At 47.8% G+C, this 14,799-nt stretch overlaps 1 protein-coding gene across 1 annotated transcript in view; it reads left to right on the top strand.

The window, feature by feature from the left end:
• GTF2A1L (general transcription factor IIA subunit 1 like) overlaps positions 1-14,799 on the top strand; it is a 1,760,055-nt gene that overhangs the window by 265,780 nt on the left and 1,479,476 nt on the right. The window contains exon 3 of the mRNA XM_069608408.1: positions 10,562-10,670. Coding sequence (XP_069464509.1) covers positions 10,562-10,670 — 109 coding nt within the window. The remainder of the gene's footprint in view (positions 1-10,561; positions 10,671-14,799) is intronic.

Below are 14,799 nucleotides of genomic sequence, written 5' to 3'. Positions count from 1 at the left end.
TCTTAATGTATCGCTCTTCCCACAAAACCTACCCACAACCCTGCTAGCCCTAAAGTACAACTACAGTTATTTATACCTTCGACTCTGTTTTTTTCCTGGCACTAATAGTTGTAGACCTGAAAAGCTTATTTTGGAAAGGTGGCGTATACCTGCTAGTTGCATGCTATAAAATCTGGTTTGATACCTTGTAGCAATGAGAGAACAGACTTGAGCACACATATTAGAAGGCTACAATACGCTAAACTGATCCCCTATTAACCACTTTCTGTTCGAATGTCTATAGATTGGTGAAATCTGATTCCATTTGTGATGTCGTCTTTGATGTTATGCATATCGGTATGAGCATGGAGGTGGTACGAGTTATGGTTGTGTACCTTACTATAACTGGTGTCGTCAATGTTTTTTTTTCAATTTCAAAGATTTTTTTAATGTATTTCTTAATGATATTGCTCTAACCCTCACTTATTAAAATAATATTTCCACAAATGCAACCATAACGTAGGTGTAACATGTGATTTCAGTTATGATTTAGTTTATTCTGGTGAAGTAAATCCTAAATAGTAGTAATTTTTTGTGTAATTTTTTAAAGTTTTTTTTTATAACTGAAAGTTTTTGTAAATGTTACTTCTCATGGCTAACTTGTGTTGTTGGCTTTGTATGAGCAACAGCATCTCAGCCCTACCCTCTGTTTTGCAAAGCTTTTTCACTGTGTCCGTTTCTGTGAGTAGGGTTAAAAAAAAAAACTTAATCTCATACCAGACCCTAACATTTTCTAAGGAGAAGAGGTGTCAGATTTCCAGATATGGAGACTTACTACACGGAGTCTCCATTTAGACTCTTTGTAGGCCACCTATGAAATGGAAAACGAAAAAGAATGGGTATTCTTGTAGAACCAAGTAACTGCCCTCATAACATTAGGGGAATGGATATGTGCCCCATTGAAGCAACTTCCATTGGATTAGTATATTGGGGTGACTTTGGGAATTGTGGAGGAAGGGCACGAATGCAAGGAACCTAACCACCTGCGAATCCCAAGGCCCTCCCACCCCAGGCCCCCTCTGAGCCATATATGGGCTCCCCAATTAGGGAAGCCATCATTGAACCACTGGGGTATCGTAGTTGGTTTGAGAGTGGGATTGAGAGGTTAGGACAGCTGTGGATCGAGGGAAAGTTTGAGTCTGCAACTATTGGAGGAGCACAGAAACATCAGGAGGTTCTGTGTTCACGTACCTCCAGCTGATGGGGGAGGGGATTGCAGAATCAAAATGGGCAGCAGAGCTTTAAAGAGAGCCAACTTCTTTCGAGAGGAGGCTAGATACTTGGACTAGCTTTACCATGCTTTGTGGCCAAACATATGGAAGGAGAAGGGGTGAGAAGAAACTGGGAAAGGGATCTTTGAATGGAAGTTCTAGATGGGCTTTGGTCCACACTGCACGCATGCCCCCAGTGGTCAAGTGTGGGCATGGTCCAGCAGACTCATTTCATATATACTGGGCCTGCCCTCCTGTTCAGAAGTTTTGGAGAGATGTTGTGGAGATACTTGATTCCATGTTGCATATTCCTTCATCCCTCTCACTGATTAATTACCTACTAGGTAACATGGGGAGGAGGGGGGGGGGGGGAATACCTGAGACTTCTAGACGTTGGTTTAATGTGGCTAGTTCAGTGGCTAAAAGATGCATGCTGAAGTACTGGAAGTCGAAACATTCCCCAAGCAGTACTGAATGGCTGCAGTCCTGGATTGATTAATGATCGAGGGGAGAACTATATACAGACCGTTCCGGCCAGGAGTAGGCCTAAGGACATTTGTCACCCACTCGGGTGATAACTTTTTTTTTTTGTTATTTGCCCAGTTTGTTGTTTAACCTGTGAGCTGCAACATTCTGCAATGTTTTGTATTTCGTTGTTGACTACTGCAGTTGCTCTTTGTATCCACAATAATATTTCTAGTGCATTTTATTTTATTTGGATTTGTTGAGTGCACAACAGCCCGAGGGCATTGTGGCGCTTGTTACAGACAGTTCTTAGGTACAGATAATGAGCATATGGGGTTTACAGTAAGTTTGCAAAAGTTACAGACAGTTTAAGGAAGCAGTTAATATAAAGAGAAGTTCCAGATTATAATACAAAGAGTGAGGCTTTGAGCTTTCTTCTGAAGGCCAGGAGGGAGTTTTCAGCTCTAATGTCTGTGGGTAGTGTGTTCCGAGATTTAGCTGCAATGTAGGGTAAGCCTAGGCCACCAGCTTTGGCCCTATTGATACATGGTATGTGAAGTTGGTTACTGTATTGTGTTCTGAATTGTCTCTGATAGGTAAGAGGGAGCAGAGCGGGTGAGGCATTTATGCGTGAGAGTGAGGATGTTGAAAGTGATTCGCTCTTTGACTGGGAGCCATTGAGCTGTTTGTCTGGCCTAGGAGATATGCTCCCCTTTCGGGATGCTGAGAGCTGCACGAAGTGCATTGTTCTGCATTACTTGCAGTCTGTTTAGGTTTATTTCGGATGTGCCTGTAAGTAGAGCATTGCAATAATCTAATTTTGCACCAATGGTTACTCTAGCTATTGATAGACAATTGGGTTTGGATAGGTAAGGTTTTATGGCATTTATGAGCTTGGTGGTGTGTGCGGAGGAGGATGTGATAGCGTTAACCTGTCTAGTCATGGATAGGGTGGAGTCTAAGTAGAACCCCAGGGTCTTGACAGATGTGGACACTGGGATGATAGTGTTATCAATGGTGAAGTTGGTGTACAGTTTATCAAGTTTGGTTAGAGTATTTTTCTGAACTAGTAGAATTATTTCGGTCTTCTCTGTTGAGGCAGAGGCCATTGACCACCATCCAAGCCTGGATGGTGGAGTAGATTGTGAAGTGCCTCTGCGTCTTTCTGGTAAGAGCCAGAGAGAGGTAAGAGTACCTGCATATCATCCGCGTAATTGGTGTACGCGATACCAAGTGAGTCGAGCTTGTTGAAGAGAGGCTTTGTGAACAAGTTGTAAAGTGTGGGAGCTGTGCAGGAGCCCTGTGGGACTCCGCAGAGCATAGTGGTGGGTGTGGCGTTTGCTATGTCTGAGAACATTCATTGGTCTTCCTTCAAGGAAGGAGGTGACCCAGAGAGCTGCTTCTTTGGAGAATTTAGCTGAGTGTGTAAGGTTGGATGTGAGGATCTTGTGGTCAATGAGATCGAAGGCAGCCGAGAGGTCTAGGAGTAAAAGTAGGGCTGGCTTGCCTTTGTACATGATTTGGGTGATCTGGTTCTTTAAGTCTAAAAGGGCCGTTTCCGTGCCGCTTCCTTTATGGAAACCAGATTACCTTGTCCCAAGGATGGAGTGGGTTTCCAGGATTTGGCTGTCGGCGGCTTTGTCTAGTATCTTGAGGAGGAAGGGCACAGTGGTTATGGGTCGGTAGTTATTTGGTTGTAGAGGGTCGAGAGTAGGCTTTTTTTAGGAGAGGGCGGACCCATGCCTCTTTGAGGCTGTCGGGGATAATGCCTGTTCTGAAGGAAGCATTAATGAAGGCCGTCGGGAGCAGTGCGAAGCAGTCAGCGCAGTCCTTGATGTGTTTAGGAGGACCTATGTCACCTTTACACATAGAGGGTTTGAGGTTTTTGAGGAGGTTCATTACATCTGATTCAGTGATGTCACTGAAAGTGAAGACTGGTTTGGTGGAGTTAGTTGTAGTGGGAGTTGAATTGGTTAGCTTAGGCACAAGATGAGGAGGTAGGACTTTGCAGTGATCCTGAATTTTATTTTGGAGGAGATTGATTTTATTTAGCATGGCAGATTGAATACTAGCACACCAAGCTTCATCTTTGACGATTAAGTCTGGTGTGTTGGGTGGCGAGATGAGCTCGTTGAAGATGGTGAAGATTTCCTTCGAGTGCGATTTGGCATTGGAAATGCATGTATTAAAAGCATTGGCTTTGGCTTTAGTGATGGGTACTTTGTATTGGAGAGAGATTAGGTTAAAACGGTTTTTGGCACTGTCACTTGGGTTAATTTGCCAGTTTTTTAGTGCCTCTTTTGCAGGGACTGTAGTTCTTCAGCGAATCAGGAATTGGAGTGTAATTTCTTTTCTCCAGCATGGGGTCTGGCATGGATTCACATGCTCATGAAAATTCCCCGCCAGGCTGGTAATCCTCGGTAAAGAAAAAATCAGTATCAGTTTAGTTTCTGATCTGTCTTTCTTAGTAGTAACCAATCACTGATCTCTGGGTCATAGTGACCCCAGCCAATGACTGCCCTCTCCCTAAGCCCCTACCCTGGCAGCCATCCTCAGATTTCTACTGCACGTTCAAGTATTGGGAGTCCTCGTGCTTTAGCTCTCGAGCTTTTACTGCGTTTTCATGCTTTTTCAGGAGATTGTCTAATTTTTTCGGTTTAATCAAGCCTCAAGCTCCACCGTTTCCACTTCCGATAACGGGGACCCGTTTCGGAATTCTTCTACGCCCCTCAAGGGTGAAGTTCTCGTCGAGTTACGCTTCTTGGAGGTTCCAGAAGATCTGAGGCCTACCTCAACGGACATGGCCCAGGACAAGTGAAGTTCGACTCCCGGATCCAAGCTGTTCAGGAGCTGCCCGGGATGTGGATTGCAAAATGTTTTCAAGGAGGAAGAGCATTTGAGATGTCTCTACTGCCTTCATGAGGACAAGATGCATGTGGAAAAGAACTGTGCGTTCTGCAAGAACCTGTCGGAACGGACCAAACAAGATCGTCGTTCCGGCCTCGCCGCCTGGCTGGAGAAGGGCACAGCAGGTGAGAAGGCGAAGAAAAAGTCTGAGCGGTCTTCTAAGTCCTGTGAGGGCGTCCTGGCGACGGGGGGCCAACACAAGGCCAAGCACTGCGAGTCCGCGGACACCGGGAGCGCCGAAGGGTCCGGCTCTTCGGCTGCCAAGCAGGGCGCGGCTTCTCCGGCATGATCACGAGCCAGCACTCTGATTTGGGGAAGCGGAAGTCCGAGAACCCGAATAAGATTCTGGAGAGGCCCCGGGCGATCTCAAAGGGAGCCGAGGGGGAGCGAGGCGATGACCCTCCCCCCCCAAAGCGAAGGCCCATGACGCACCTAAGGTGGTGAGGGCCCTGATCCACCCAGCAAAGGCCTTTATCGAGGTTGTCGCAGTGGCCCTGGCGAAGCCGGCAGAGACTACACCAGTGGAGGCGGCCTCGGGGCCCAGAGTTTCCCTGCCACCGTGGAGGGAATCCTCTTTCCAGCCCATCGTTAAGACCCCCGTGAAGACCCCAGTGGAAAAAGAGGGAGGGGCCAGTGGCCATTACAGACTCAGATTCAGCCTCCGAGGAGGATCTGGTGGAAACCGTGAAAGGCCTCAACGAGAGGTTCGAATGCCTCAACGAGAGGTTCAAGAAGGTTCGATCCCAGGGGAAGGATCCTGCTGATGTGATCGAAGATGGCGACGACGAGGGCCCAGTGGAGCAGCCATCTCGCCCGTCGCAGCCATTGCCCGAGCTCCAGGATAGCTCGGTGGCCATTTTGTTGGCGATCCAATCCTTATGTACTGAGATAAGGACGAGGTTACCACAGACCCCGACGGAGGATCCAGAACCTGGACCGTCGGGAAGCCCTTCGAACAAGCAGAGGAGAGTCCACCCCGCACCGCCCTTCGTGCCCACAAGGCCTGTGGACCCCTCATCCCCCTCGCCGGATGCTCGGGATGATACGGCGACGGATACAGCGACGGGGACGGACGACGACGGTGGAGATGATACAACGGACATTCCTTCATCACCCCTCCTCCCCCCTCGGTCCTCTCCGCCCGACAAAATTGGACCTTTCCATGCCATGATAGCCAGGGCATCTGAGCTCTTCCACCGTCCTCGTGGTACCGTTGCTCGACATCTGGGACGAAGGGATGGCTATCCTGAAGAACCCTTCCACGACACCCGCCAAAAGGGACAGGTACGAGAAGAAGTACCGGGTCCCCAACACCACCCCCTTGTGCCTCAGGGCCCAGCCTATGCCGGATTCTGTCATCTCGGCAGCGGCCAAGAAGAAAGCGGCAGCTTAAACTTCCGCTTCCCCGCCAGACAGCGAGGGCAAGAAGTCGGACTCCATGGGACGACGAGTCATCTCATCGGCGGCGACGCCGATGAAGGCGGCCAATGCCTTAGCGATTGTGGCCCGTTACGACAGGGTGCAGAAAGGTGAGGTGGCATCGGATCACGCCATAACGGTGGCAACGGACATTGCCGATACCGGATTTCGCCAGCTGGGCAACAGGGTTTGCCTTCGACGACGAGGATGGTTCAAGGCTACGGACTTTCGCCAGGATGTCCAGACCAGAGTGTTGGATATGCCGTTCGAGGGCAATAAACTTTTTGGGGAGACTGTGTCGGTCTTGATGGCCTGGAGGGACTCATCCACCGACAGCCCGAGCCCTGGGAGTCCTTCAGCAACGGCGGCCCTTTCAGAGCTCCGGAGGTAGACAGGGAGCCCCCAAGGGATCCAGGCTCTTCTACATACCAGGCCTACAGAGGTCGCGGCAAGCAAAGAGGGTCTCGCCGCCGTCAAGGAGGCCAAGGCGGCAAGGCCTCTTCCAAGCAGGACTGATCCGGCCGTAGCGGCGGGCCCCCAACGAAGCACCCCGGTGGGAGACCGGCTGACTAAGTTAGTCAGCGTGTGGGAGTCCATCTCCACCGACCGCTGGGTGCTGGACACCCTGGGCCACGGTCACTCGCTAGAATTTCAAAAGAAGTGTCCTTGCATTCCTCCTGTGGCCAGGAAGGAGAATCACGTCCCTCAACTGCTTTGGAGGTAAGGGCGATGCTCAAGAAAGGTGCCATCGAGCTTGTCCCCAAGAGGCTCTGGGGCTCCGGAGTATACTCAAGGTACTTCCTCGTCAGAAAGAAGACAGGCAGTTGGCACCTCATCCTGGACCTGCGTCGGTTAAACAAGTACATCAAGGCACAGAAATTCAGGATGGTCACCCTCCAGCACGTGCTGGGACAGCTGGAGGAGGGAGATTTCCTATCGTCGTTGGACCTGGAGGATGCTTACTTCCACATCCCCATTCTAAAAGGACACAAAGTTCCTCAGATTCGTAGTCCAGGGGCGTCACTACCAATTCAGAGCCCTGCCGTTTGGATTAAAGTCGGCACCCAGGGTGTTCACCAAGTGCCTCGCACCAGTGGCGGCGCGGCTGCGCCTGCAGGGGATGCACGTCTACCCCTACCTGGACGACTGGCTAATCCGTGCAAGGTCAAGAGAACTCGCTGTCGGAACACACAGCGAAGACCGTCCGCCTGCTCACGGAACTGGGATTCGCCATCAACTACCCCTAATCCCACCTGGTTCCGTCGCAGGTGGCACTGTTTCTGGGAGCGAAGCTCAATACAGTGGAGCGATTGGCATCTCTGTCGGAAGAAAGGACGAAGGCCAATTTGGGCAAGGTGCAGCGCCTGTTGACCACGGATGTGACCAGGGTGAGGTCCATAAAGTCCCTCCTCGGGATGATGTCCTCATGCATCTACCTTGTGCCCCTTTGCAGACTTCGGATGTGTCCGCTTCAAGAGTTCCTCGACGCCCGCTGGATTCAAGCGGTGGGCAGCTTCGAAGACAGGATCCTGCTCGAAGAGGAGTTCTGTCAGGCGATTCTATGGTGGGGTACCCGTGCGCACCTCAAGGTAGGCACGGACTTTCAGACCCCGGCGTATCAGGAGACTGCGACGACGGACGCCTCCCTGGAGGGATGGGGGGCCCACAACGGAGATCTCCACGCAAGAGGCCTCTGGCTCCCGGAGGAGAGTTCTCTCCACATCAACATCCTGGAGCTACGAGCCGTGTTCTGGGCGCTTAAATCGTTCCTTCCGTCCCTCAACGACAAAGAATTGTTCCTTCCGTCCCTCAAGGACAAAGTGGTGAGGATCTTCACCGAAAACACCACCACGATGTTCTACATCCGGAAGCAGGGAGGCACCAGATCCCCAGCCCTACCCAAGGAGGCCCAGGATCTGTGGCACTGGGCCGTCGCCCAGGGGATGTTTCTGGTTCCCTTCCACTTGGCAGGAATAAAAAACACCATCGCCGACTCACTCAGCAGTGAGCTGCGCTCGTGGCACGAGTGGGAACTACGCCAGGACCAGGTGGATCGCCTCTTTCAACGATGGGGCAAACCCCAGATCGACCTGTTCGCGACCGCGACGAACTCCAAGTGCCAGAGGTTCGCCAGCAGGTTCACACAGCCGAGGAGCATGGGCGATGTTTTCTCGTTCCCTTGGGACGGCCTGTTCCTGTACGCATTCCCCTCCCCCCCGTTGCCGTTGCTGCTCCGTCTCATCAACCAGCTCAAGAGGTCCAGGTGCAGGATGATCCTCATCGCACTGGCGTGGCCGAGACAGATCTGGTTCCTGGACCTTCTGGACTTGTCAACGTCCACACCTATCAACCTGGCGACGGATGCGGATTTTCTCTCCAGAGAAGGGGGCGCCATTCTTCATCACGACCCGGAGTCGCTGAACTTGCAGGCTTGGCTCCTGCAGCACTAGAGTTTGGAGGATACGATATACTGGCTGACTGCAGAGAGGTTCTTGCAAAAGCCAGGGCGTCCTCAACTCTCAAGTGCTATGGACGTAAGTGGAAGAGGTTCTCTGTCTGGTGCTGTGCACAGAAGATTTACCCTCTGCGGATTATGGCCCCTCAAGTATTGCCATACCTACTGTCGCTGGCCAAAGCTGGACTGGCTCACGCCTCCATCAAGATACATCTGGCTGCCATCTCCCAATACACCAGAACTACAGGACGGGCGTCCTTGTGGTCTCATCGCCTGGTGAAGGACTTTATGAAGGGACTAATCTGATTGTTCCCGCCGGTGAAGGCCCCTGCCCTGGCGTGGGAGCTCAACGTGGTGCTGACCAGGCTCATGGCGCCCCATTCGATCCTATGCATTCAGCGCTGTTGAAGTTCCTGTTGTTGTGGAAGACAGAATTTCTCGTGGCCATCACCTCCACACGACAAGTGGGAGAGATCCAGGCCCTATTTTGAAAGCCTCCATACTTGACTTTTCACGACACGAGGGTGGTGCTGAGGACACACCCCTCCTTTATGCCCAAGGCGCCGTCGGACTTCCACCTCAACGAGCCCTTGGTGTTGCCAGTTGTCTTCCCGTCGCCTTCGTCGCAGGCCGATAGGACTCTGCACTCGCTGGACGTAGCTAGAGCGCTGAAGTTCTACGTGGACCGCACAAAGAGTTTTCGGAAGACATCACAGCTGTTTGTGAACTTTGGACCTCTAAATCAAGGGAAGGCTCTCTCGAAGGCTTCCATTTCCACATGGCTCTCCGGCTGCATCATGCACTGTCAACGGTTGGCAAACCGACCGCTGCCCGGCCGTCCGAGAGCCCATTCGACCAGAGCGATCGCTGCTACCACGGCGTTCCTGTCTGGCGTGCCCCTGCTGGACATCTGCAGGGATGCTACGTGGAGGTCGACGCACACCTTCCCAAGATTCTACTGTGTCAATCGGGACTCCAGGGAGGATCCCAGGGTCGGCCAAGAAGTGCTGCGCAACCTGTTCGCTTAAGGTGAGCCTGGTGAGGAGGTAAGAGATGCTTAATGTTGAGTTGTTGTATTGCTTAATGTTGAGCCTGTTGCTCCCTCCCGGGGCTGTGTATACTGATATGTATTCCTATATTCATGAGCATGTGAATCCATGCCAGACCCCATGCTGGAGAAGGAACAAGTTACTTACCTGTAACTGTTGTTCTCCAGCATGGGTCTGGCATGGATTCAATTGCGAACCTTCCCTCCTTCCCCTCTGCGGCTCTTCACTTGGTCATACTGCCACTTTACGTGCTACCAAATCTGAGGATGGCTGCCAGGGGAGGGGCTTAGGGAGAGGGCAGTCATTGGATGGGGGCAGTATGACCCATAGATCAGTGATTGGTTACTACTAAGAAAGACAGATCAGAAACAAAACTGATACTGATTTTTTTCTTTACTGAGGATTCCCAGCCTGACTGGGAATATTCATGAGCATGTGAATCCATGCCAGACCCATGCTGGAGAACAACAGTTACAGGTAAGTAACTTGTTCCCTCTTTTTTGCATTCTAGTGGGGCTATAGCATTAATGGCTTTGGTGAGAGTATCCTTGTAGATGTCTGCAAGGGTATTGGGATCATTGGAGAAAGGGGGGCTAGCTGATGGACATTCAGGTATGGGCGAATGTTATCCTTATTGAGCTTCTTGGAGCTTCTTACTTGACCTGAGGGGGCAGGGGTGAGAATTGTGTGGCTTTGAGTGATAGGGTGATTTCAATGCAGTTGGCATCAGCATGATATGTATGTATTGGGCCCTGTGCCCTGCCAACGTTTGACCGTCTTATAAATTAAGTTTTTTTTGTTGCTGTAAATAATCTATTGACGGAGTGAAATCACTTTTGAAAAATGTTTGCTTTGTGCTTCAAGAAATGCATATGCTACTTTTTTTTCTAAAAGCAGCAAAAAGGGAGAACTTGGAATGAATTGACGTTCATTAAAATAATGACTTGGGGATCATGTTTTTAGTTGTAAGTACTAAGTAAAATGCATTAAAAAATACTTTTTATAACCTGTTTTAGCTCTGGGAATCGAAGGTCATGCAATCCAAAGCTACTGAGGGCTTCTTCAGAGACCACCATAGTACAACTCAGTTTGTACTGCAACTGCCACAGGCACTGCAGACTTCAGGTGAGATTAAGTGTGTGTATATGTGTGTGACATTCTGATGTACCTTATTTGTGTTTTTCCAAGAAATCAAAAGGTTGGAATAAATTATACCCACCAACCCCTCTAAAATAAACCTGCAATGTAGCTTGCATAAGGACATCCCCCACAGTAGTTTTTCTCCTAGGTTTCACCCAGTTTTTCTACCCCAGATTCAGTCTAGTCTGTTTTGCCACTCCTGTGCAGGACCTAAAACCCACAGTCGGAGATTACCTCCCTCTGCCCCCTCTTAAACCTTCTTTGATGCAAGACCAGATATGTTACAAGATATGATGTAAAAAGAATAACAGTCAGTTGTGGATGTTTTAGATTCTGTACAGTTATTGTACAGTTAATGGCTGGTTGGGGGCGGTGGGAAGAACACATTAATCGCTGTTATCAGATTGTGTGCTGGGATTACTACTTGACTTGGGCCTTCTCTATCATTGTTTTATTTGAATTGGGAAGTTAATTTTTTTTTTAATTATTTTTATTTGAAAATCTTCAGTTTGAACACAAGATTCAAACTTTTATTTCAAAAGAAAGAGACAACAAGAAAAAAAAGGAAAAGAAAACTCCACAAGCCCTCTAGAAAACCAGCACGAAAACTAATCAAAAGTATTAAGCATCTGCTTTCAAAGTCAAGATAATTCACAATTGCGCACACAAGTTTTATATTATTTCCAGAGATGATCCTAGCCCACCACCCATCCACATCTTCATCCAAGGGGGCAAACTTTCCAAGGTGCAGTGAGTGTTGGCTGACTATCTGTTTGCATTCAATCATCAGATGTTTAGATGTTTCAGTAGCCAGTCCACAGAAGCGGCAAAGGTTATCTTTTATAGATTCATCATTTCTTTGCCAAAGAATTTCTCTGGTCTTTAGGATATTCGCCCGAAACCTAAGAAATTGCTCTCGATGATGATGAGATGGACAATGTAGTAAGTAGCGTGCTGGTTCATTTAGTTTCCTGTGATCGCCTGCCACGAGTTTTGTTGATTTCAGCTTTTGTCGTGATTCATTGTTGACAATCCAGCCCCAATTTTCGAATTCCTTTTTGACAAGCTGCGGGCGATTTAGAAGATCTTGATTATTTATGTCTGCAACCGTTAAGAATGCCAGTAACTTGCAAAACCATGTATTCAGTACGTTTTGGTTGTTTGGAAAATATTCATTGGCAAAGATTTTATGTGCTGGTGATTTTAGGGCCATTTTACACATTGTGGCAATTGAATTCCACACCACTCTGTTGTGCAGTGAGTTTATGGCTAGTTCATGTCTCAGGACAGTCATCGATGTTGATTGTGGCAACCTCAGTACTTTTCGCCAGAAGCGACCTTCCAGTACATGCCATGTTTGCTCACTTATATTCCACCCGGCCTCAGCCCCTAAGGTTATTATTGGTACCACTTTTTGTAGGTAGAATTTAAGGACAGGTTCCAGAGAAAACTTTCCATAGTTCCTGTTGATTTTTGTTCCTTGCAGAGTGAGCTTCTTCATTTTTAATGTTAATTCGTCAACCCATTGCTGTTCACGGATGGAGTTGTTGAATTGGATCCCTAGGTATCTTATGGAATCAACAGAAGAGATGTTGGAATCGGCGATTTTCCACTTAAACGCTTTCTTTCTTGCTTTTTACATTTCCAATTGACACAATTTTTGTTTTTGAAGTGTTTGTCAAATCGTTTAGGACCACGTACTTTTGTAGACCCACTAGAAGGCGATGAAGCCCAATTCGGGTTCTGTCCATCAGCACCAAATTGTCCGCATAGATGATACATTTAATTGGGATTTGGTTTATCGTGGGTGAAAAGCAAGGAACCTGATCGAGATAGTTTGGGAGATCAGCCAGAAATAGTTTGAATAGCTCTGCAGCAAGCGGGCATCCTTGTTTGACACCTTTATGTTTCAAGATGGTGTGGATAGCAGACCACTGTTGTTTAATTGGACTTTGATTGATGTATGGTCGTGAAGTACAATGATCGGTTGAAGGATGGATGCCGGACAACACCATTTTGACAGTTTAGCCCATAGTAGGCTGTGGTTCACACCATCGAAAGCCTGTTTCATGTCAATAAATGCAAAGTGGATTTTTCCATTTTTCTTTAGAGTTTCTAGTTTTAAGATCGTCAAGATTAACAGGTTTACATCGACTCCAACACCCTTCGTGAAGCCTGTTTGCCATATGTCAGTAATCTGAGAAATTACTGCCCACTTTGCAAGTTTAACACGCAAACTAGACCCAAAGATTTTTCCAATCTTGTCCAAAAGGGCAATTGGGCGATAGTTATTCGGATTATCCCAACTCCCCCTTTTGTGAATTGGCACCACTATGGCGGTCCTACACGATTCAGGCAATTTTTTAGACAAGCTAATTTTCATGAACAAGTTTTCAATAAAATCTGCCCACTGACTTGGATGTTTTTTTAGATCTACATTTGAAATCAGATCTGGACCGGCTGCCCGCGAGTTCTTTAAAGCATTAATAGTTGTAATAATTGATCGTTGACGGAGCCGTTGTTTCAGATTTCTGAAAAACCAAGGAAAAGCGCGTGTCCCATACGTCTCCTGGAATGGTGTTTATAATATTCGGATTACATTTAAAGAGGTCCATATTCAAAATCTTCCAAAGATCACGTGTATTCCTTGTCATAAGTAGGCGTAACATATGCTCAGCACAATCTTGATCGATGATAATGGCATGAGACCTCGCCCAGTTTCGATAGGTCGCGGTTCTTGCTTTTACGGCTTCAAGAACTTCCACTCTTGGGAGGCATTTTCTTATTTCTCTCAGGTCTTTACGGAAGGCCTTTTTAGCTTCATAGAACACTTTGCTGTATATGTGTCTGTGGGACAGCCCAAGGTGCCTTGAGGAATTTCCAACAGTGGTGAAGTCTGTCAACAGTGGAATATAATCAGTACCTTTTAGAGGTTGGCGTATTCATTAGCTTCATCCCAAGGCCTTGGATCTGGTTTCCATTTAGTCAAAGATGATTTCCTCTAGAGTTTGTTTCCAAAGCGACCTTAGTAGGGCTACTGGGCGGATTCATGACCGTCGTGAAACAAAGTTGTAAAAGACTGTGATTGCTGTATTTAATGTTCTTTATTTGTAAGTCAACAATCTTTGTTTCAAGGTTACTAGATACCCATATGTAGTCACGGATACTATGTGTTATATCACGATGCCAAGTTGGCTTAGCGGGAACTTCTCCTTTTGTTGTACCATTTCGCATGGATAAGTCACGCAAGCCCATGGCAGTCTGCCATCTTTGTCTTCTTTCTTCGATCACGTCATTCGGCAGTCGCTGATAGGTTTGCAAGGAATGGTCAAACTGGAACCAGGTGCAATTCAGGTCTCCACAGCAAATAACTGACAAGTTGTTATGAGCTAGCATGGCATTGTCTATTAGCTGTGTGATTGCAGTTATAAAGACATCTGTGCTGATCCTTGCTGGGTTCCAGTAGCCGTTTATGATCAGTAAGTGCTTCCTGACTAATAGACTTTTTTCCATTGTGTGCATGAGGGTACCTTGCGCATAAGGGTTAGGATTTACTAACACAGGAACTGACCATGTTTGTGTTATTCTCAACATTGTTGTTAGGCCTGAGCTTGGACGACCTTTAGCATTTTTTTCCGCAGGATTTAATAGGATGGTAAATCCGTCACACACAGACGGTTTGCAAAGCCATGTTTCCTGTAGACATATGATGAAAACACTTTTCAAGGGGATTTCAAAGACATTGAATAAGTGTTTAAAACCGCGTGTGTTCCATGATAAAAATAGAAGTGGATATTCATTATTGGTCAGTCATGGCTAATGTTGATTCCGAAGCTGATTTTGATTAGATTTTTTGGCCGGTATGTTTTTGGGCAGTGTTTGTTCATATCTTGGGTTCTTGGTGACACTCATCGACTGCCTTAACGCGGCATAATCGACAGGTTTCGTATGTCGCTTGTTTCCTTTTGTTTTTTCTGTTTGAGAAGGTTCATCCTGCTCAGGTTCAGACGAGATTTCAAAACCAAAGAACAGCTCATCGCTGGCCCTTAATAGAGTGCTACGTACACTAGCTGAATTGATATGCAGGAGCACCTGATCCGAAGATTTTTCTGTA

Source organism: Ambystoma mexicanum, chromosome 4q (genome assembly GCF_040938575.1).
Source record: "Ambystoma mexicanum isolate Mex_15411 chromosome 4q, UKY_AmexF1_1, whole genome shotgun sequence".
Lineage (NCBI taxonomy): Eukaryota > Metazoa > Chordata > Amphibia > Caudata > Ambystomatidae > Ambystoma > Ambystoma mexicanum.
The sequence above is the reverse complement of the archived record's forward strand: the minus strand, read 5'-3'. Positions and strand labels throughout refer to the sequence as shown.